A 26,695-nucleotide genomic window follows, 5' to 3' on the forward strand; every position below is an offset into this window, starting at 1 on the left:
ATTAAGATGGTGGCCAAAAAATTAAACTAATTTATTGAACTGACGAGCATTTTTAGTATAGGAATAGGATGATTGTTACCGTGTATGACTGTATGAGGTAGAGTGTGAATGTCAAAAAGTGAACAAATTCTTGTTGGGTAGGCTGGGATACAAAGTTAAATTGATGCAAGTTGCTCGGGAGCATCAACTGTGCTGCTGATAAGTTATGAAACAAATTAAATATCACCTTCAATACGATGAGTGGCGAGGGTTAGGAATGTATAGTTTATTCACTGTAAGTTGACCTACTCGCTCGATGAATACAGGTCGCTGCTGCGCATGTCACGGCCTCCTCATAGTGTTAGTGGGGATTGTCTCACCCGTCTCAGGTTGGCAACTCCCTACTATTATGAGCAACGCTGATCACCGACCAATCACATACCACCTGTCTATGGCCAAAGGGGTCTGAACGTTTTGACACTCGGAATACATGTGCTGAAATGGGTCAACTTACGATGAATAGGCTATAGGGATGAGCAAACAGTAGAAAAATCATGCACATGTACTATTGTTATATTCTGTGGTACTAATTAATTTGATATTTATGCATTAAAAAAATAAAGTCAATAAATAAAATTTCTATGAATTATTTATTTTTAAAACAAAACAAAATATTTTCTACATCATTATTAACATAAGTAGTGACCATTAAAATGTAACTATTTTCAAATTGTCCTTATGAAGTTAAATTAATTATTATTTAAAAAAAAAAAATACAAATCAAAATAATGTGCACAAGAAAGTAGGAAACAATAATTATTATGTTAAGATTTAAATGCAATTTTTTTGTCATTTATGAACAATAAGCAACCATATTAGAATAACTTTTGACAAACCATATAGGTACCTAATTTAAATTTATTAGAAAGTGTCTGGTTCAATAATAATTTAACGAGTGTGCAATGGAAAATACTTGTTTCAGGGTTTTATTTATTTATAATTATTTGGAATATAATTGAAAAACATATTTTTTGGATATACCATATTATATATCCAATGTTTTCAACTGATCTTAATATCAGCAAACTGAAAATTCCCTAAATCTTATATAATTATTTAAAGGGTATATTACCCAATGTAAGAGTAAGACAGCGTGGACAGTGGTAGCAATTAAATAATAGAGCACAGTAGTTAAGGGGGTCAGAGCCGGTGCGTTTTTTGGTACAAAAACATGTCTTGCAGGAAAATCTCTCATGCCCTGTAGAATAGTCGGATTTCGTTAATTTTTTTTTTATTTAAAAGTAGAGAATATTTTGTGTCAGATCAAAGCCCGATTTTGAAAATTATAATTATAGAACCTGAAATATGCATTTGAATAATGTACAATTTTTGTTCAAACGTATTTTTCTACTACTATTTAAAGTAAATTAAAAATTCGAGCTTAAATCCGACCTGCAAAAACTTTCAGATAAAAAAAATTACCAAAATCCGACATATCAACGAGGCGTGAGAGTTTATCCTGTGAAAGCATTTTTGTTCATCTAAATAGTGCTTCTAAAATAGTCATTGAAGTCAATCACTGACTTGTGCATGCGTGTGCGTAAATATCTTTGCGCGTGTAATTATAGCTAACTCACACTAATATCGATTTACATACTCACACATGCACGTTCCGCTCGAGGCCAACATGTGAATTGAATTGCCTACATTTTACTCCTTAATAAAAGACCGGCACCGAGTGTTTAACAATAAACAACAATTAAAGGAAACCAAAATAAATCAATTAATAATGTAACATTGTAACATATGGTGGTAATAGTAATAATAAAGTATACTAATACCAATAATAATAGTAGGAAAAATATGGATGGTTACTAATTAATTACGTGAATTGGATTTGCTAAGATCCACATAGCCAGTCATTGATTCTGGAATTCAACATTAGTGCATATTAAATGCTCCATCAGCTCATTATTATCTCTCAAGTCTCAACTCCAATGTAGATAATAATTTGCCAATATTCCAACCATGACTTCAAATGCAAATGGCGGTATGAGGGGGATATACATATACCCCTGGAACTTTATTACTGTTGATATTTTGATTAAAGTATAATAATAATGACAATTTAAACTTAAAATATTCTAAAATCTAAAAAAAAAAATATGATTTTTATTACTATACAAGCCATAATTCTTTAGTGATTCTTTTATCATGAAACACTCATTATTTCAAAAAGTGTTAATGTTTTTGAAAATATTTTTTACATAGTTTCAAGTTGTTAAAAAATCTTATCTTATTTTGAAATATTTTTTATCCTTATATTTTTTTAAGTTTTACTTTTTTGAATGACAACGTAGAGTTTTAATTTCATATTCCAAAGCAGAATATTTTTTAAGTATATTTTTATACTTAAAAATCGAATTTAGGACGAGTAGTTTATGAGTTATAAGTATTTAAAGTTTAGACAAGCGGAGTAGTGGACAAACATTTTACGGGGTAATCACGTACCACTCCACTCCGCCCATCTAAACTTTAAATACTTATAACTCATAAACTTCCCCCCCTAAATTCGATTTTTATGAATCAAAATACTCGCGAGTACTTGACTTAGGAAAAATTTTCGAGTCAAGTTCGAGTTTTTTTTAGACTTGAATCGAGTACTCTCCTTGCATAAAATACTCATTTCACTATTTTTAAAATTAAAAATTTTAAAAAAGTGGATTTCGATCTGCTGTACAGTAGGTTAAAAGTGGGTTACTTAATATAATATCATTGTATAAGAAAAACGATTCTGAGCGAAAACGGTCAGTCAGCCTATGATATCACTAGGTATATTTGATGGTATTATTGTGAATAAAGTAATTTAATTTACATATTTACCTATTTACGTGGAACCTTGTTTTAAATTTTCAATCCTTATCTATAAAAGTTGAACATCTTATAAATTTTTAACTACAAAATAATTTTTAAATTTTGTCAAAATTCGAACTTCAAATGCTTATAAAAAAAAAATTGTGCCTATGTATTTTTAATATTTTTCAACTGCTATTGTAACAATATATCAGGAGCCTTGCATTAAATTTTCACGCTTTTTTACGAGTACCGGAGTACTAAATATCTAAATACTAATAGACAATAGTAAAATAAATTTTTTTAACTGCAATAATATCATAAAATATACTTAGTAATATAATAGTCGGACGTTTCACTTAGAATCGTTTTTTGTATAGACTGATTTTAATTTATCAATGAATAATGAATTCAAAATGAACATGTCCATTACAGTGACCCCTTCGACACCTATATATTGTACAGCAAAATAGTACCCACTATTCCATACCTTTTTAAATGTTATATCTCTGAAAGACGTGAGTTCTAGACACCCTGAAAACATTAAACTTTAGTTGTGCCACTGCTTAACGGGTTAATGGATACCTAAGTAATACTTAATTATTAAATATTTATTCGTGATGTAAATAGTTTATTTTTTATAACTGTTTGTAAGGTGAATGTTAACGTTGTTCTGTGTAGATATAAGAGACATTTTTGAGTACATTAAAATCAAGGTCAAGAAAAATTACTTTTACTCAATAGGCGTTCAACTAAATAACAACGTAAACCACATGTTAAAATGGTTAACCGCCGCGCATTCCGCTTGTACTGAACTCCCGACTCGTCTGAACCAATTCATCTTGTAAATAAAGTATAAACACTATAATAATATTCTCTATACCACTATACCAGTTTAACAATAAAACTTCGAGAAGCGAAGCAGTTCTACGCCACGGCCACACAGACAAGTATGACGTATTGTATTCTTATATAAAAAAATATAAAAACATAAAATAGTATAGCCGTATAGGTAGGTATTTTAAGCTTAAGATGACGCTACACACGCATGTGTTGTCTCTGTCTTACAAATGTACAACAGCAAAAACTGTTTTGCGCGTTATAGAGCCACTCAGGCTGTATAGTGATAGTTAAGACTCTAAATTGATATATGTACAATATAATTGAGAATATTATCTGTGAAATATCGTTCTTATTTTTTTTGATATCACTTGTACGAAAAAAAGTTCTTATTGTTTCAAAATCTATTATTTTTGTGTTTTTTAAACTTGAATAACTTTTTTTGTAGTTCCGATATTTCACAACCAAAGTTCTCCTTTTTTTGTGGTGAAAATGCCGTTTCTCAGTTATGATTGTAGCCTTCTCGGTTCTTTCTCGTGAAAAATAGTTTTGGCTATGATTTACATTTGTCCCCGTTCCGTCGTTATTTGAATAGACGGAGTCAATACATGTGGCTGTAGCGTCTTCAGTGACAACTACTTATATTGATAAGTAGTAGCGTTATTCACTTATACAGCAGCTATACTCTATAATAAAGTTATATTTTATACTTTTATATAATATGTTGAAGTGGGTTTACACTAGTACACGCCTAAGTGTCGTGTATAATGTTTGATTCTGACTTCATATAGGCAAATTGTAGCCATTATGTATAGCCCTTATAGCCATAATACAGCCGCACAGGCCACTGAAGTACTGAACAGAACGGCTACCGCAGTACCACTATAGTAAGCAACCGTCAGGACGGCGTTTCAACAGGTAGGTACAGTAGGTGACTTTGGTTTGTATTACAAACCGAACACGCGCATCAATCTATATATTTATATTCTTATTATTTAAAAATTACGTATACATAATATGATACACAGACGAGTTAAAACGTTATGAATTCTATACAGACGAACATATTTATTACACTAAATATTATGAACTATTTTAACTATTATTATCATAGATATTACATCGTCGGTGTGACCAATATTATACTTAAACGCAGGAGCAGCAGTTAAACATTTTTGTCTTTCGAAGTAATAAAATGTAATATAATATAATATACGTTGATAGAATAATAAAGACAACATTTTTGAAAATAAATTAATGTTTGAAATTATTTGAAGTTATTTCAAAAGTACCTATTGGAGAAAATGTTATAAAGGGTACGGGTTTCAATCGGTTTCTGAGGTAAGAACTAGGAAGGCCACTGACTACTGACTAGCACCCCTTGCGACTCCCTACCACGTTATAAGCACTGCCTATATGAATATGACCTTGTGATGATGTGTAGAAAAAGACATCAGTAACACATATGCTAATAAAGAATACAATAATATCTTAACGCAGACGTCTTATAATATATTGCACTTCATTTGTATAATCATATGTGGTATGAGAAAACGCGGTAGAAATGGTATAATAATAATGTAATATTATAATCCATACGTGCGCGAGTTGGTCTATAGCGCTGCCTGGTATAATACACTATACAGTGTCAGGGGGTTGGCCCACTCGCCCTTTCACCGCATCCTTCTTTCAGTACGCGCGCGTATTCTCGCGCATTCATTCACTAAACAACAACAACAACAACGCTGCCGCCGCCGCCCACCCATCAACGTACGAGGGGGGGGGGCGCTATGTGCGGCGGCGACCACCGTGGCACTGTTCAATGTTTAATACTTCAATGTTCAAACCTCAGTATCTCTACGCATAGAAAATATATTAAATGCTCATACGAGTTAGTAGGTATACGACGATTTTGGTGGCTAGCGGACGGACGTGTCGCTGCAGACCACAATAAGATTGTCAATGAGTATCGTCGTTCGACAGACACGGACGCGATCCTCCCCATAGCCCCACACTCACACGCACCCGAAATCAACCCGTACATCTGTGGGCTCAACGAGACCTACACCAGCTAACAACGATCACATTTATATGAACTCTGTGCGTTAATCCCAAACGTAAACCACCGCTGCGCAGCATCTGCGGTTCGGAATTTCAGGACACCGCGAGAAATTACGAAACGTTCTTTATTCGTAAAATACTCGTACAACGGGTCGGCTCTGCAGCTCTCGTCTGGCTCTTGATCGGTCCGGGGCCGAAGCGCGCGCGCGGTCAGCTGGGCCGGCCGGCGCACGCGCGCACACTCTGCACGCAGTCGTCGCGTAAACACGCGCGTTCGTACGGTGACGGCGCGGCGGCGAGGCCATGACCGACGAACGTTGTGGCGGTGAGGGTGGGGACGGTGGTTGAGGAGACGGTCTTCGGGGGTCGAGGAGAGCCGGGCGTAGTAAAATGTATACAACAACGGGATTTACTACAAAGTGTATAATATTCTATATATACTATTATTATTATTATTATTATCATCACAGTGTGTGTGTGTGTGTTATTATGCGGAAGGTGTACACGGGGCGTGCGCGAGTAGTCCTTTGTGCGCGACTTTGGGTCGGCGGGAGGGTCGGGCAGGGGCATACTAAGGCGGCGGGCGGGCGGTCTCCTCGACTGGCTCACGGCGCACGATCTGCCGCCGCCGCCGCTTGGTTTTTCACACATCTCCCCGGCGCGGACAACAGGACACAGTACGAGCACAGCGTTCGAACCGCGCCGCACGAGATTGCACTGCGCGCGAAGCCCTCTCCGTTGCTACATTTGGTGCTGTTCTAGAGTTGAGACGGCGATCTATTATTATCATTTTTATCGTTAATAATTATAATGATATTGTCGTCACGTCGTTGTTAACGCATTTGCCCACCTCCGTACCCGTTCCCCGGGCTGTTCTAAATAGTAACATAACATCGATAACTGTGCCGGTCGTCGCTCGCCGGGAGAAAAACGATCGTCGTCGGCTGTCGCGATAATATCATTATATCGTTGTTATGATTGCCTTCTTCCCAACGATCCCGTCGATGATGGTCGGCTAAAATCGCGGCGCAGCACGACGTCGTCATAAACCGGAAATAGCGGGCGCTCGCGACCCGGGAGGGGTTGGTCGACGACGGGCGGCGAATGATGCTCAAATTTGTCACGCACAAACTGAAGACTCACAGCCTCGAAGACCATCGAAGACCTACCAAGGTAAACGATTTTCCAGCGTCATCGGCTGTTCGCGTCTACGACGCCAATAATAACTGTGACTGTAGCAGTAGAGTAGTAGTAGTAATAATAGTAGTAGTAATCTTAGTAGTGGTAGTAGTAGTAGTAGTAGTAGTAGTACTAGTAGTAGTAGTAGTAGTAGTAGTAGTAGTAGTAATAATAGTAATAGTAGTATCATTAGCAGTAGTAAAAACTAATGATATAATAAATATTATTAAATTGTTATTTCTTTTTTTGATAACGTGTGCACAAAGGTTGCCCCCTCCCCTTCGGGCAACCCCCCACCAATCGTTCGGTCATCCCCACCGAGACAAAGGAACGCGCGCGCTCGTGTGCGTGACATTTTCTCTCCACCTCGGCCACCGCCACCACAGCCGCCGTAGTTGATTCTCTTTCATCGTACGCGCGGGCGCGCGCGTCTGCTCGTGTTTGTGTGGGTTTGCGCGTATTCATCAGCTGATCGCACGCGTAGGTACTAGGTACCTCTCTGATAGTATGTGACCGCTGCCGCGGCGGCGCACTGTCTATTTTTAATCGAATACTACATTATTATTACTACTTACTATTGCGTGCGTGCTCTACGCTACGTTACGATAACCGGTAACCGAGTGTACTCGTCGCGATAACGGCCGCTCCGTAGCGTAGCGTATTATTGCGTTTCCCACGCAGTCCGTCCGCACTCCGCGATGATATCGCCGACATATCGCGGTTGTGAGGTGTGATAACACGACGCCGATACATAATAATACATATTTATACATTAAATATTATACGATAGGTAGGTAAATACCAAATTACCAAATAATAATATCACAAAATATAATGTTATTGTATTGTTGTTGCCGCGGCATATTATCGCTTTGGTCGCCCACGCTTGTCGCAATTTATATTACTCTATTTTCCTACCGAGTGTTAATTAATAATATTATTATAATATAATTATTATCATCTTTTCCCCTCCAACTGAAGTCGTCGCCGTCGTAGCTCGTCGCGTTGCACACTTGCACACGCGAATACGCGATTCGTACGGTGGCTAGCTGTTAATCACTTGCGCGGGACCCGTTCGGTTTCATCGTCATCGGCGGACGTAGTGCGCGCGTGTTGTCATTGCGCCGCGGTGGTCCTCCTCTAACACGTTCGTCTAAGGCTTTTTGTTGGACGCCGTTCGTTTCGCGACACAACCGGTACCTATATTAACGTATACTTAAACCATAGAACTTGGTTCTAAATCTTTATGACTTACACCCACCTACCCACTGCAGTATTTTGTTTGTACCTGAATTCCTTCTGCTGCGCGCACATTGCGCGGTCATGAGACGACGTCGGCACTCGGTGCACTGTTTGTTTTCTCTCTCCGTCCCACGCGCAACATGGCATATTTGTGGTATACGGTATCCATATATTTTATGTTGTCAGTTTTGAAGTTTGGTTCAAGAATTTACCCAATTGTCTATGTTGTTGGCTTTTTAAGATATTTTCAATTGCTCTGTGAGCATTTTTAATGCATTCGTGTATTATTATATTATTACTCGCGTAGCTTGATCATAGACCTTAGTGCATACAATTTGAAGTATCGCGAGAAAACCTACGCACAAACATGGACGACGTATGTTCTTGACTATAGAAGTATTAGAAGTTGCTCAACAGGTTAATTCACTATGGTATTAAAGTTAAAAACACGACGGAAAGTTGTAGACTTCAAATTTGTTGCTTTGCTGTGCGTTTGTCAGAAAGAGAAAACAATAAAATTTAGTACGCCGACGTCCTCTCAGTGAGGTTTATGAGTAGGTACGTGTTTGTGTACACCAGTTGCTGATACTAGATCATCGATTGACATCCAATACTTCTCTATTAGGAATTCTGATATCAATGACTGTTTATTTTTTCTATATTTGTCTCGAATTCCAGAGTGTTGAAATCGCGTCGATGATTAACAAATTAATTCATCTTATTTTTCAAATCTATTCCATAATTTCGTTGCCTTATCATATCTGTTTTTGATAATGATGTTGGTGGTTTAATAATACAGACTATAATAATATTATGAAAAATATTACTTACACATTATTAAGTCTGTGGCTTGATAATATTATTGTATACCTACATAAGATTATAAATTATAATAATATCTTATCTCGAGTTGTGTTTTAAATGTGTAATATTCTTTAAATTATTTTGCAATTTGTATTTGTTCTTGCAACTTCCAAACTCCCAAGATTTCTTTACCTAGACCTGGTATAGCCGTATATGAGATAGTATTGTTTATAATATGCTCATTGACTTATGATGTTCAATTTTCTGCTCTGTGGCAAGTAATAATATATTTTTAATTTCAATATTCTATTTCCAAATAAATAAAATGTCTTATTGTTATTAAAGTCTATGATATTTTAGTGATACTAATTTTTTATAACAGAAATAACCAATTTAATATCTGTTGGAAAATGTTAACCATGATTTACTGCCATTATTTTTAAGACCCACCATACTATTTTTTTTTTTTTTTTATAGATAGTATAAGTAGAACTTTATAAAAATGCACGAGTTTCAATGATTACTATTAGTTATTCATATTACATAATATTATTATCATCTTGACCAAAAATATAATGTATATTAATGTTCAGTAATTAATTTTCCTTTGAATTTTCCTGTACATTCATAATTAATAAATTATTGAAAAGTATTTATATTTCAATGTACCATGCATTTATAATATATTTACCTATTTTTAAGTAGGTACTTATTTATAAGAAATAAGAATCAAATATTAGGCGTACTAACTAATAATTAATATTTAAGTAAACTGATAACACTAATTACCAATCTTTTAAACTGGTCTTAATGATTGCTTATTTACATTTTACACTAATTTAAACACTTGTTTACTACTACTTTGAAGGTTTTGCCATAATATTTACTATAATTTATATTGTAATTTTATATTCTGTTTTAATATAAAACTGTTGTCAACAGTTTATTTATTTTTAATAAATGTATTTTAATATTTTGATATATTTATTACTTTTTAGTATTATTTATTGTTGTAGTTTATTTCAATAAATTCAAAATAATATAACTTAATATTTCGACAGATAAATTTTAAAACATTTGCCTGGCCAATTGATTATTTTTTAAATTGAATTACAATATATTTCCACATTATAACATTGATTTGGGCTCTCATGACTCATGATAACTATATTATGAACTAAATAAAAGTTTACTTATAGATAGGTACAAAAGTTATGTTAGTTAACCAACAATTGAAATAGATAGTCTTTTACTACCTACATAAATGTGAAATATAAATGACAAAATACTTATTTTTAATTAGTTAATCAAATTATAATGAGTACCTATTATTGTTTATTAGTTTTTCTTACAATAGGATATATTGTTAGTAAAGAGCGGATTTTTAGGTTCTTAAAAGCTTAAAATATGATGCTAATATTATGTTCTAAAAAAACTCTAAAATATTATCTAAATATTCCTTAAACTTGTAAATAATATGCAGATACCAAATATGATTTTCTTAAATAGTTCAATAAAAACAATAAATAACTGTTATGCATCATTCCTTTGGTAACATTTAAATTATTTAAATATAAAAAATGTAAAACTGTTCATACATAGGTTTATATAGGTACCTATGATAGGCATATAAATATAATGAAATATTTATAAAAAAACAAAATAGTTCAATAAAATAAACAACTTGCATGCACCATTCCTTTGGCAACAGATAAATTATTTAAATATTTAAGTCAAAACAAATTTATTATTAAAAAAAAATTTTCATCACATTATCAGTTATCAAATACGATAATCTGTGGTGCAATCATGGACTGAGAGTTGTAACATAATGTCCAACATTACCAATTTGATTGCAAACAAGTAGATAATTGAATGATTTTTAATTTTTATCATTCTTAATCAAATTTTATTGTTTTCCTAGAGAAAATTGTTGCTAGAAAAAATCACAACTCGAGAATTAAACAAAATATATGATTTTTTATAGACTATAATAGAATATATTCTAAAATATGAAAAATAGGCTAAATATTCTCTAATGTCCTTAAAATATGCTTTAATATTCAAAATAATTTTTTTCCTACAAATTCTGTAATGGATAAATTGTCCACATTTTTCATCCTCATAAAGTTGCAAAAAGCCAATAAAAATATTTAAAAACCTAAAGATCCGCTCTCTAATTATTAGGTATTATCTGTTTCCTATTGTCCATTGTATTTTATTATTATTTACTATGTTATATCTGATGATAGAGTATAAATATTGGTATGGTGGTTATTTTATTATATTCATAAAATGTAGGTAAATATTGTATAGGTACTTTACTTTTTTCCAAATTTTTTATTTAGGTAGGTAATTTGAACAAATTATAAAGGTATATTTTAAGTAATGATTAATTTACTATGACAACGTTTTTCATACTTCTTAGTTCTTTTTATATGTCATTATTAAGCAAACATTATTATTATTATTAATAATATTAATAATATCAGTTCAATAAAAGAAATCATATTTTGTATTTTTATTCTTTCATAATATCCAAAAGTTCTTTTTATCACGAGTTTTATCAATAATAAATTTTGTATAATAATATTTTAACTATAATAGTTTTATCCTTTTTTTTAGTTAAAAACTGTTGACCACGACTCTGGCACAGAGTCTGACGACGAACACAGTCCGGATAGAGAACCCAAAAGTACAAAACCAGGAGTACCTGAATCTACTCGATGTAAGTTGAAAAAAGTTTGAATTATTGCTTAGATTTGATAACTTGTTTTTATACCTATAGGTACTATGTACTTCAAAAGATATGGTTGAATATTATATTTTATCTAATTAAAATGTTTATAGTATACTAGTGTAGTTATAAAATAAAATAACTGAGTACTAATATATAATGTATTAATGTGTATCATGAATGTGAACTATGATGTTTTTAGAATTTTTTATATCATAAACCCAACATTCAATTTTCATATTGTATTGTATAAGAAATTAAATGTTTAGTGCACCACTCAGTATTTTATAATTGAATAACCGATAAATTGTAGTGTTGGAGTACGATATAATTTTTTGGTATTTATATTTTTTCATTTATATGAATATCATAATGTGATATTGAATAATAAACAATATCAATATTGTAATATGAAAAGTAAAAATTAATATATTAGTTTTTTTTTCACATTTATACTAAAAAGTTTCTATAAACGTATCATTTTATATTATACCTATTACTTACACAATAAAAAAAAATTAGAATAAATAGGAAAATATTTATAAATAAAATAATATTTGACTACCTACTTATATTTACTGTATAATTGGTGATATTTGATTAAATCATTACAATTATTTACTGTCAAAATATAAATAAATAGAATATAATTATAAATTTTTATTTATTTATATTGAATATCAAAGAACTGTTGTTCGATATCAATATTTGCATCACTAATAAGTTGTATTATAAATGTCCCCACACACTGCAGCGGTGGCTTTAAATTCTATTGTCTTGGCTTTACCGCTGTGGTGAGCGGTGAAATATGTCCTGCAGCAATTGACCGCCACCGCTGTAGTGTGTAGGGACTTTAATATGCAATGTATATTAATTGTAATATACATTATGATATTAATAAGTTAGTTTACATTCAGTTTAAAAATAACTAATTTTTGGAATCTATAATAATTATATTTTCTTACCTATATTTTAATTGTTCAATAACAATTTTTTCTTAGGTATCTAGATAAACTCAATGTAATTATTTAAGGGATTATTTTTAAGAATAAAAAATACAATCATTAATCAGTGGTTGTTTTATACTTTTTTTAGTAGCTAATAAATAGTATTTATTTTTTTAATAATAGTATCAATATACATATTATACCCAAATTATTCATACTGGATATTTTAAGTTACCTATCTAAATTATTGTTCTTAATTTGTCACAGAATAATGAATTTTGATATTTACACCAATTATTGATTTAACCTAGTGTATAATAAGTTATGAAAAAATATAATTAAAATTAATTAACACATGCATTTATTATTTACTAATGACTAATAAGATATTTTATTTTACAAGATAATTCTATTTCATAAGATTCTCCTCCTTCACCATCTTAATATGATTGTATTGATTTAATATATAAATAGTTAGTGGGTAGGTAGGTAGGTAGGTAGGCAGGCAATTTTAAATGAATGTTTTCTTGTCATGGTATAAATTTAGATATTATTTAGATAATTTTTTAAATAATTTTATTATTATTATATTTCATAAAATGGTTGTATTAAATATTAATTTAAATAGTTAACTAGTATAGGTAGGTACTTATCGCAGTTTGAGTAATTTTAAATAAAAATTATTAGCTGGTTTAAAATTATCACGGTTTAAAATGGAGATAATATTTTAAAAACCTTATTTTTATATTTTTTATGTATGATACTATGTGTATTATATATATTTAATATTTTTTACCTTATATTTTGAAGATTGTTGAAGCATGAAAGGTTCTCTTTTAATGTGTGTTTTCATATTTGCTATGCTCTCATAGGAGTACCATACCTATACTCTTTGCAACACTTGACCTAACTGACACAAAAGAACTGTTCTGCATTCTCAATCATCCCTCTACGATTATTTCACTCCTACTCAACACTATTCATTCTGCTAACACCCATTATTATTATTTTTTTTTTATTCCTCCCTTTTTTTTTAATTAAACTCTCAAGTACCTAAGTGTATGTATGTATACCATACATTGTACACTTGCATTATCCATATATTTTAATACCTACCATATAGTAGGATGTATGTATTTTGTTATAATAGGTATATTTATACTTTTCATTTTTCATTGCTATTGTTATTTGTTAATAATAAATAATGAACAATGTCAAATCATTTATTTTTATAATAACATAATAGGAATAATACATTTATAAATAAATAAATTTGTCATTTATTAACAACATTTTATTATTTCAAGAAAAAATAAAGCTTTGTTGGAATTCTTTTTATTGTAATAAAATAGGAACTTTTTTTTATTATAGTAATGGAGAACATTGGGAATGAAGATATGGTTGGTGATATGGAACCTACAAGGTCTTCAAGCAGTGGTCGCAGTAGTGTTGCCACTCCTGGTCCTTCCCCATATTTCTTAGACTCTGCTTTACCCAGTGACTGTGATCAACATAGTTCTGAAGAAGAATTAGAAGTTATAAATAGTAATCCAGAAGCATTACTGCAAGTTGAATTACCTACACCTGATCCAGATGAAGCAAATTCTTGCGGTGTTCCTGAAAACTCTGTAGCATCATTAGCTCGTAAACGTTGTCGATCTGCTAGTGAAGCTGGTTGTGGAAACACAATAGCTGTAAGCTGGTCAGGTTCATCTGACGATGAAGTACAAGGACTTATGTCAACCAGACCAACTCCATTAAAATTTTGTGCATCACCACCATCTCATGTGCACAAACCAGGACAGTGTACTGTATCCTCTTCACCGCCTTTAAAATTAGTACACTTGTCACCTAGACAATCTGTATCTTTGCCAAACACTTCTCCACGTAAACGACACAGACAAAGGCATCATCCTACTCGTAATGTGCAGAGGCCTTGTTTAGACTTTGAAAAAATGCAACAGGTACAAATATGGATTTATTATTAGGTATTTAGGTATTAAGTATTAAGTATATTTGGGAGTTGGGATCAAACAAAATGGCTACTAACATTTAATTTTATACTACATAAAAATTTTACATTTATTTAAAACAAGTTAGGTACTTACATAACTTAATAATAATCTAGGTCAGAGGTCTAAATTTCATAGATAATCTTAAAATTTTATTTTTGATAGATGGTAAACAATAAACATCTTTTAAAAACTAGATATTTAATTGTTTAAATAAAATGTTGTTATTCTAAAAAAATTTACAGCCATAATTATTATTAAAGTTTAACCCTTGTGAAGCCAGTAGAATTAATTTTATAATAACAATAATATTTTTTATGTTATTTGGTTGTATGGTATATAATAATTAATAAACATTATACCTACTACATAATTTATAGAAAAATCTTTTTCTCTATCCAGTATTTAAAAATACAATTAGAATAATTTGTAATAACAATACTCCGTTCAAAATGAGATTTATAGAAAAAAAACTAAAAAATTGAAAACTGAAAATGTCCGTAAACAGCTCAAAAGGAGTCAAATTATTTTATTATTTATTTTTAAATTGTATGGTGTATAGAAAATGCTAATATAAACATTCAGTGAAATTTTCATGTATCTACAGTCATTCGTTTTTAATTACAATGAAATAAGAAATTCGTTACATGAGAAATCGAGTGAATATCAAATGTTGTGAAAATATGAATTTTAAACGCTCATAAAAATTTAATTTGATTTTTTTCTAGAAATTTTTTTTTTAATAAAGGTAGACAAACTTATGAGGAATCTTGTATTACATTTTAAAATCTTAGATTTAAAAAGAAAATTATTTATGAATTTCTAACTCAAAATAATTTGCAAATGTTCGTTATTTTTACGTATTTTGTCAATATTTGAACTCTAAATGCTTATAAAAAAAAAATTGTGACTGGATTTTTAATTTTTTTCATCTGCCTTTAAACCAGTATACTTAAGGAGCCTTCTATTACATTTTTAAGTTTTTTTAACCAACAAATAAAATTGTATTGATATTTATAGAAAAAAAAAATAGAAACTGAAAATGTCCGTAAACAGCTCAAAATAAGTCAAGATATTTGGTAAATGTTATGGTGTATAGAAAATACTAATATAAACACTCAGTCAAAACTTCATGTACCTACGGTCATTTGTTTAAGAGTGGTACCAGAAACCAAAATCGATTTTCTCAAAAACAGATTTTCCGTAAAAATTCCCGTTTTTCTTTAATTTTTCTTTTGTTTTTCACGACGCTTTTGACCCCCTTAAGTACCAACTAGATTCACTTTCCTGTCAGGAAAGATACTGTTGAAGAAAATCCAAGCATTTTTACTGTCCTAAAAGGTGATGCCAGACACAGAAATATAAAAAAAAAAAAAATAAAACACATCGTTGTAAAATGAATACATTCATCGTTCCACTCAGAATCTAAAATAAGTACTAATATAAATAAATATAAATAGTCATTGTATAGTCATTGGGATGGATTTACATATTATATATTTTATTTGTATGAATATAGATTTGACTTTATGAAAATGGATAAATGGTTAGGTAACAGTTAAGAGATATTAAATTTGGTTGAGTAGATTGGCAACAACCATCCATTTTATGGTAGCGACTAGCGGAGATGGACTGAGGGTCCTAATCCTGAAAAATGTTGTCTACTACTCCTCTCATCTAAACTTTAAATACTTATAAGTTATAACAAATAAACAACTTATCCGAAATTTGATATTAATTTATTAAAATACTCCATATAATATTTTATTTCCAAATATAAAATTGTTTGACAATATTTAAATTTTTATGCAATTTTTAATCATTTTTAAATTTTAATGATTTACACGCTCATAACTTGAATAAAAATAAAAATATCATAAAATAGCGACAAAGGTAGGTAATGTTTGATCATAGGTGAATTCACTCGAATACTAAAAGTAACAATATACCTAGTTGGTTCTGCTGAACGATAATTTGATATGTTGGGCGTTGGTTAAAGAGAGAAAACTAATATTACCTACGCTGTACATCCCCTTAATACTAAGTTTTTAATAGTTTTTATACATGCCTAAATTTTGTAATACCTACATTGCGGTTAGTGAACTCGAATTTCTATAAATATATTTTAGTCGGTAGACTATAATAAATGTATACCTATTATAGAAATCTGTAACTCTTTTGACATTCGTATTCAAGGGTTTTTTTGTAAACATATTGTTGCTATTTGAATATCTATATTATTCATCAATTGTTTTTATTGTAATTTTATACTTTTCTATATTTCATAATCATACCTGTGCTGTCTGTCCGCCTGTGTATAATACTATAATGAGTATAATCTATACGTTTACAAAATGTACATTTATAAGTTATAACCATAGGGCATATATATGTAAGAAGGTCACTAAGTGTTTAAATTCTTATCGTGATTTTTCTCGTTCATTGCTCTTTTGATTACTTCTTGATTAATACAATTCTAATATTTTTATTTTAAAAGCCAATGCCTTGGCAGTTAGCAACAATTAACTAAACACAATATTTAAAAACCATACTCAATCAAATCACATATGCTTGTGTGTACCATTTTTATTTGTATGAGTTAAGGGTTAACTATAACAAGTACGACGTACCTATATCCAGATAAATTCTAGAGTGTATACTCATTTTATTCTGTAAAGTAGGTATTTGATTGGTTCGTACTGTTTGGTTCATATATTATTTTAAGCCATAATATTAAATTTTTTTCTATTCTAGTAATTTTAATAATTATGCATATAAACTTGTTTGTACGGTATATAAAATTAAAATAAACATAATTTCATGATCATGTTACATACGTTTTCACGCATACATTAAGTAACACAGTAGCGTAGATAGAAATGTTTATAATGAGACGAAGAAAAAATGTATAAACAAATTATGGAATATTATATTAAAAATCCACGCGTCTGGATTACGTTTACTTCTAGTTAAAAATATATAGTCCGCGACACGAAAAGTGGCCGATTTGTACCGCGACCCGTTGCGGCTTCCCTACCTGTTAGCCATTGGTTCTCAACCTATACCACCTCCTGCCCGGCGCACGGCGGTCGCAGTGCCATGCATCTGCGCGCAATGTGTATTCCATACATTATAGTAGACTGGTTTTTTTTGTGCACCCTTAGCTGATCTTCTGGAATGCCTGGAGGGCAGCTGCAGAATGTGCTGTGGTAGGGGATACAGTAATGCACATAATACAAACACGTTTTATGGCACTCGTGTTTTATCTTTTTGTATGTTGTGTACTGTGCGCTCGTAAACAACTATTTTTTTACACTGTTTTTTCTCCTGCGTTACCGTGTTAATCCATTTAAAAATGTCGTTTTCCGATTCAGATACTCACAGTCAGAGTAAAAAAATTATTCATAGTGTGTATTTATTTTTAAAACAATTATCAAAGAAGTCAGATTTAACTGCTGATTTTTTTAAAAATGCGCAAGTTGTTACTGCCGAAGCTTGTGGTGTGGGTTATCGTACTGTAAGACGGATTTGTGCTGAAGGAAAAAATAATATTAATCCAGAAACACCAGGTGCGGAACCTACATTTGTTTCTCCACGTAAAGGGTATAAACGAGCAAAAACTGTTTCGGAGCTGGATGATTTCGATTCCGATGTTGTGAGGAGAACTGTCCACGAGTTTTACGACCGGGGTGAGTACCCAACGGCTCAATTAATATTAAATGTCGTAAAAAAAAAAACAAATTACAATGGGTGCGTTCGATCAATGCAAAGGCTCCTAAAAAATTTAAAATTTACTTACAAAAGATGTAACGATGGTCGTATGTTTTTAATGGAGAGGAATGATATCGTCGCACTTCGGTGTAAATTTTTACGACAAATGTGTACGCTGCGAAAAAATAAAGACGATCGTCCAGTGGTTTATCTCGATGAAACGTGGGTAAACCAAAACCATTCACGCACCCTTATTTGGCAAAATGAAAATAATTCTGGTGGTCTGAAGGTGCCGACGGGTAAAGGAGGCCGACTTATTGTATGCCATGCAGGATGTAGTCGCTACGGGTTTATAGAAGGGTCAAAATTGGTATTTCGAAGCAATACCGGAAATACCACGGATTATCATAATCAGATGAATGGTGAAGTATTCAAAGAGTGGTTTATTCAACTGCTTAAAAATCTAGAAGAGCCATCAGTTATAGTCATGGACAATGCGCCTTACCATTCAATCCTCAGAGACAAATATCCGAAAAGTAATTGGAGAAAAACCGAAGTACAACAATGGTTAAATGAAAAAAATATTGAGTTCCATCCATTGGAAACATTACCTGAACTTCGGCAAAAAGTTAAAAACCTATTGCCACGTGAAAAAAAATATGAGCTGGATGACATTGCAATTGAAATGGGTCATGAGGTAATCCGTCTTCCACCATACCACTGTAAGTATAACCCAATTGAGTTAATTTGGGCTCAAGTTAAGGGCCAAGTAGCGAAATTTAACAATACTTTTAAAATGGTTGATATTGAGCGGTTAACACACGAGGCATTAGATGCAGTAACAATAGACGACTGGACGAAATGCGTTCGTCATGCAGAAGAAATTCAGGACGAGGACAACAAAAATGAAATAATGAGGGACACCATGATAGAACCAATAATTATGACAATATTACCAGATGACAGTGACTGGAGTGATGATGAAGAAGATATTGACGAAGAAAACCACGGATAACATATGTCTTAAATAATATTAAATTAAAAATTTTTTGTATTTGTATTTTTTTTTAAATTTTTTTTGTTGTTTGGTTTGAATAAAAAAATTAATTATAGTAATTTTAGTAAATTATGTTTAACTCTTTCGGTCCTGATTTCTATCTAAAAATTCATAATGGTGTAAAAAAAGTAATTATAAATAGATAATATAATGATAAAATAATAATAAATAATGGTTATGGTGTATAACGTCTTTGTTAACACTATTAAAATTGAAATATAAAATCATTTGTATAGGAGTTTTGGAGTTTAGGAGTTACCGTGTTGATTACGCGTTGAAATGGTTAATTTAAAAAAACGCGGCAATTTATTTAATTAGATTATGAACCACTTAGGCGAAACGGCCGCTAGGTTCGCGACGGTCATCGGCCACATTTCATGTCGCGGACTATAGGATAACTATTAGGGCTTTGCCAAAAACACCGGCCTGGTTATGTTATTTATATATTATGGTAGGTTTATTTCTATAGGTAGACAGAAATCTTAACGTCTTTAGTCTTACTATAATTATGTAATGTTTGAATGCATTTTTGGAGAGATATCAAAAATACTTGAAATAGGTACATATTACGATTTTTTTCAAAAGTTTCATTATTTTTTTGTTTTTTGTTAAATATGTTACGCCAGGTTGTCAATGTATTAAACAAATATATGACTCATGCGCATAGTACTACGCTGACACGGTTTTTATATTTTTTATGACTATAGTCTATACGCTCTATAAATACTAAATAATAACAAGACTTATGTTATTGCAATTTTCGTGACAACTAGTGTTTATAACTATTATATAATTTATTGGTAATTATTATACCCATGCCTACTTAATTTTATAACAATAGTGATAAATGGATTGATTATAGTAGGAACGCAAAATATTGTTTTAAAACAAATTATCTTTTTAATGAAATGTTAAAAATTTTAGAATAGCCAGTATACTTGGTATATAATTGGAGTTTGAGTATTGGATAAAGATTTTTATAATTTTTTTATAATATACAAGTATACAACAAGCCTTACAAGTTGGTATTGGTTTAATTTACTGGCTACTTTACTGGCGGAATTGTAGTTTATTACAATATTATTGTATTCATTATTTTAAACAAATATATGTTATGTTCCTACAAACCTTCATAAACTTACACAAATTTAAAGGTCATTCTTAATACAAAACGTCGTTTAACGGTATTAATACGAATTTCGTTTCTCTTTGAACACGTATCGCGTTGGTAATGTTCATAAATTCATTAAATAAAAATGTAGGTAGTCTTTTTTCAATGATTGTGTCGCCAACGTCCTCTACTCTACCCTTGAGTTGTTCAGTTATTGACTTCCGTCTGTTGGGTTGGTCGTATATATATTGGTAGTCGGTAAAGATAAAACAGAACTGTGTAACATACTGTTAATCACGTTTGATTTTCGTTCAGGAAAAAATGAAAATGTAAAAAAAATATTGACTGCGTTTTTAAAATACGGACGCTTAACCGAGATGCGTAATATATTATACATATCGAAATATTATGCACATTATTACGCTGCATTGTTTTTCAAAAATCGATCGTTATTATATGAGTGTGTGTGCGTGCGTATTATGTAAAAGTATAAAAGTATAAACCATTGTTTTTTAGTTTACGGGCCAAAGAAGAGTACGAGTATTTTAGTATTTGGTTATCCCCTCCGCCTAGCTACGCGCTATTATCAACAGTATACAACTATTACTACTACTACTACTACTACTACTACTATACTACTATATAGTTACTACAACTCTATTCATTTCCTCTCCGAGTATTTTGTGTAAAGTGAATTAGACTGTGTTAGAAGTAAACAAGTATTTGAAGGTCACCTTTCCCGCTATTTTTACTCGACCGATCTCATCATACTCATACGCTTGCATGCCATACGTTTATTTAATATAATACACGCACGCACACACGCACACACACACACACACACACACACACACACACACACACACACACACACACACACACACGCACACACATACATACACTTGTATTGTGTTTTGAAACGAAACGTCGGTGGTCTTGGAATCTTCTGGTGCCGGACAAACGGCGTCGTCGTCTTTCTCCTCTCCTTTCCCTCTTCACGACAACCGAATCCTCGGTCGGTTGCCCGCCCACTTAACACCCGTCAGACAACGATCACACATTCCTCAACTATATTTTACCACCACGAACCAGGACCCGGTTAAGCTTACTATAATATTATTATGTTATACTTATAAGTTATACTACACACTGTCCATTGCATTATTGTAATGCAGCTGCCACGGTTGCCAACCGCCCGGCACCCATTCAACAATATGCAGTATCCCAATAACTACCTATAATCGTGGCTGAGAGTAGGGAGGTTTTTTTTATTTTTTTTTCGTGGAAACGTAATTTTATATCGGCTCGAAAAATCTCTATATATAATATTTTATCTCGTACTTTAATATATTAGGTATACTACAGCTGTGCTGTTACATTTATTTATACGCCTTTTTATATATTATTATAATATACATGTACGTATCGATATTTCTATACGAGCTGTCTACGTTGTACGACAAGTATATAGTATGTACATTGTACACGTTATAGATAGTATAGAATACCTGCATTATTATACAATAATATACGTAATAAATAATATGTATAAACGAAAAAACACGTCCGGGTAGCTTTGTTCTGGTAAAAGTAAAATATTATAGTGTCACTATAATAATATAATGTGTATATAGGAGGTATAATAAATTATACACTTCATTTAAATTTTATACTATTATTCGTTAATTTTTACCCAACCAAATTACCGTATGTATAATGTATATTGTATATCATACATTTTATACCCACGTTATTAACTAGGTACAAATGAACAATAGGTTATATGTATCGAAAACCTTAAATAAATATTATAAATTTATAACTTATTAATTTTATGGTATAGGATAGGATACACGATCACAAATTACTGCGTTCTATAGTTTAATATTTCGATGAAATCAATAACCATACCAATTCTTAATTGTATCCACCTTTACTTTTTGTTATTCGATAAAGTAGTGAACTTAAGTGGAGCTTATTACGGAATACAGAATAATTAACTATATGGACCTTAAAATAAAAATAAACGTGTTTGAACTTTGTTTTATTGAAACTATTATTATATGTAAGTATATAACGTGTACTCATGATTTCGTCAACGTATTGTAGTAGAGAAAAAAAATAGTTATAACACTTAATACTTAAAACATTTTCATTTCTATTGTTAAAAAAAGTAATTATTAGTGCTCATTCGAAATAAATTAGTGTTGAAATAAAGAATTTTTATTCTGTTTCATTATATTTTTTGTTGATACTATTTTAGTATTTTATGCTACTTCTACGAATTAGTTTAATAATCGTTCAATAGTAATTAATTGATAATTAATCTAGACGAAAATTTGTATTAATATTAACTATCTATTGTATATTTATATTAAGATTTAATTAATACTGAATTAGAATTTTAGTAATTTAATATTTTTTCATTCGATCGGTTTACAACCGTAATATAGTACATATATCATACTAAAATAGATTTTATTTTTATGATAAACTAATTTTAGGATAAACAAAAATGATAAGCTTAATATTATTGGATATTTAATCAAAATAATCAAACATATTAATAAACGATTGGCATAGTTAACATATTTATCTTTAAAATATATATTATTTTTCAGGACAACCTCACCCTCCTCCCTACCCCAGAAAAAGTTTAAAATCCACTCTTTGTCATTCAATGATATTATGTAGAAATCATTAATTTAAAAAAATATCGTTGACCTTCAAGTAGTTACAAACTTAAGTAGGTATCTATTATTGTTTTCAGACATTTTAAAATTGATTTAATGTGCCTACTTGTGGCGTAGTGCATATAGACCATCCATTATTGACCGATTTCATAATTTTTTGATCGATTATTGTTAAAATAATACTAATATATATTATGTAAATTATATACATACATATTACCTATTGTATATATTATTAATTTAAAAGCACCTATATAAACATTTAATTAATATATACGAATAATTAATCTTTTAAACGTTTATCTATCCATCTTATTCGTATTACTTATATCTATAGCTTGCATAATATACCTATTAAAATCATTTTTATACGATTTTGTCGTATCTAAACTTATTTTTTTGTTCTTATTAGTTTAAGAATTCTCTTAACGATGTGGCTATGAATACTGATAAGTGATTATATTATAAGTAAATGTTATTAATTATGGACTTTGAAGTTGAATCACAGAATAAATAATAAAATACAGAATATTCTTTGGTTGAATTATGTTATTTTTTACCTTTGGGTATGTTAATGAAAATATCTTGTTTTATTAATTTTCTTTTGAATAATTGCTTTGTTAATTTAAATAGAGTTATAATCATTTTTCAGTTAATTTATTTTTATTTTATTTACATCCAAGGTTAGGTCCTATTTAAATCCAACTGAGAAATGTATTGTACCTAAAAAGCTTATAGCGAAGACAGCTGTATATTTTTTATTAGACATTTAAATAATTGAATTACTTAAGATTTATTAAAGCTTTTAATGATATAATATTATAATACGTACTTAATGAATAATCGCATACCTAGTTTATTAAGTTTATTAATTTTATTTGATTAAGAAAAATCATACGGTTCAAAATATTACTATTTACATAAATGAAAATTTAAATTATTTCATCGAATTTAGATGATACTTTTGTGATACTGACATATTCTATATGATACTTGAATGGTATTTAATATTTGTTTTTAAACAATTAAATTCTAATACTTGCTCTCGTTGACCTTCTACATTACGTATACCTATATTAATGTTCAACGGGTTTATGCATTTTCTTGATAATGTAAATACCAGTATAACTTAGAGTAGATGTTTATATAATCATAAAAATACACTATTTATTTTGAGTTAAAAATTAAAATTAACAATTGTTTGGAATTTAGATAATTTTATGTTTTTGTCGAATGAGAAAAAAAAGTAGTTTATCTATGTACTTTTTATATTTTTATAACGTATTTTGTGTTTATAATCTAAAATTAAAATTGTTATCATCATTTAATCGAAACTGTTATATTTTTTGCAGCTTAAATCGTTGTCAGCAACTTCGTGGAGGCATACCAGTAAAGATCACAGCGGCGAATTGTCAGTGTACTGTTGGTGATTCCATAAGATAAAACTGTTGTTTATATATTTTTCCTTCTTTTTCAATTTTTATTTTTATCTAGAAAGGCTGTATTGATAATGTTTAAATCGTTAAGTTCGCCATAACTTACTATTTTTGGCCAATTTGTTTGTGTGTTTCGGTCCTGTGCCACGTGTTATTTGAACGATACTCTACTACATAGCACTCAAAATGTGGTACGTGGTTCTTTTGGACGGCCTTATGCAACATGAAATTAAAATTAAAAATTTTTAATTTTAATAAAACTGAGCCAGTTTATTGAATTATTTTATATATGTTTTTTTATTATTATTTGTCATTGTGCTTTGCTAGTCTGTAACATTCACCTACAACAACAAACAAATTCTTACGTGTTTGTGTTTATATATCCTCAAACATTTATGTCTCATTAACTATTTTTATATCATCATTATTTAGTAATTTAGTAGATACCACCATATATATACATATATGTTTATATTATTATTATTATTATTATTATTATTATTATGTTAATACGTACGATTATAATATTAATATTTAAGTGAAACATAGTTAGGTGAAATTTACTCAAGTGTCATCATAATTTTATTAAGTTCTAATACATATAACTATATATATATTATATATATACATATTTTATATATTATATATACTATATATTTTATATATGTATATTTGTTAGACTTTTTTTTAAATAAGAAGCTATTTCAGCGTTGTATCTATAAACATTGAAGTCTCGTCTCATACTCTCATATTCTCATCTATTGCGGGGCTTACACTATTAAGATGCATCATGACGTGTTAGTACTTAGTAGTCATAATATAATATATAGCCAGCCCCTATTGATTAGAAAACATAATAATATTATATGTAGGTATAATTACTGTTTATTTACACCTTTGTAAAATTATATCTATCCGTTTTGGCTTTAACGTAGGTATTAGTCTCATATGATAGCGAAGGCGTTTGTTTTTTTTGCAAGTCCAAATGCTGCAGATTACTGTAGTATCAGATTACAGCTGGGAGTGATTATGCATTTATATTGTCTTGTATCTGAACCTTGGTACCAGCTACTTTTAAGATCGATATAGTTACACCTTAAATTACGCGTAGAATCGTTGCTCCCAATACTTCGGTTTTTTCTTTTAAATATATATATTCCCTGTTTGTGGTTAAATGTTGACCGTGGTTAGATTGTTATTATGCTGATAACTAAAATGTATGCGAATAATGTGGGCACGATTTTGGCAAGTACAATACTATACTATATAGGTATAGTATATACATATTAAGTAATTCATTAAACGTTTTTATTTTATTTCGCAGATATTTGCTGCCAACAATTTACCAGAAATAAAGATAAAAAACTACCTCCTCCTTCATGTAAAATTTTAGTGTAGCAGTTTGGCATGTGGTTTCTATTGCGAAAATATCGTTGAAATTGTAATTACCGTTTCTGGCGGAGGACACGATCTCGTTCCGTTGTTTACTTGTATTATTTGCATTCCTTTCGTTTTGTTTCCGTATACATAATTTTATATAGGTACCTTCCTATACATAATTTTTTCAAATGCATTAGCCAAAGTCTTGCTAAACCGCGTTATAAGTTAAATCGTTTAACACACTTTTGGCAAACAATAATTAGGTGTCCCTGTAGTCCGTGGTTTATTTTTTTTCCACATAAATAAGACTATAGTGAAGGCCAACCATCTCTCCCGGCCTATATAGTATATTATATATACATTTAAACTCGAATTTCGCCGTATCTAACGTTTTCTTTCAGACCTTAGTTATCTATTTCGTCATCGCGTTGTTTCTAATCTGATTTTTGAGATCTCCGACAGTGCAAACAAAAAACAAATTCTCCTCTAGAATTTACAGTGGCTTTTAATATTTCTCATTATTCTATATACCTACGAGGTATATATAATAATATAAGAATCGATTTTCGTACTGATTTAACCATATTACCTATAAATATCCTATACTTGAATACTTTGTCAAACGTCAAGTGTTTCCCCAGGCTGCTGTGGCC

At 30.6% G+C, this 26,695-nt stretch overlaps 1 protein-coding gene across 1 annotated transcript; it reads left to right on the forward strand.

Annotated features, from left to right (window-relative positions):
• The first annotated feature begins 6,370 nt into the window (after nucleotides 1–6,370).
• LOC132942113 (uncharacterized) lies at nucleotides 6,371–24,948 on the forward strand. Its single transcript, XM_061010423.1, has 4 exons — nucleotides 6,371–6,906; nucleotides 11,584–11,686; nucleotides 14,014–14,606; nucleotides 24,579–24,948. The coding sequence occupies exons 1-4, from the start codon at nucleotides 6,838–6,840 to the stop codon at nucleotides 24,654–24,656; spliced, it is 843 nt and encodes a 280-aa protein (XP_060866406.1). The 5' UTR covers nucleotides 6,371–6,837; the 3' UTR covers nucleotides 24,657–24,948.
• Nucleotides 24,949–26,695: the final 1,747 nt, after the last annotated feature.

The sequence above is a fragment of the Metopolophium dirhodum genome, chromosome 3 (assembly GCF_019925205.1).
Source record: "Metopolophium dirhodum isolate CAU chromosome 3, ASM1992520v1, whole genome shotgun sequence".
Classification (NCBI taxonomy): domain Eukaryota; kingdom Metazoa; phylum Arthropoda; class Insecta; order Hemiptera; family Aphididae; genus Metopolophium; species Metopolophium dirhodum.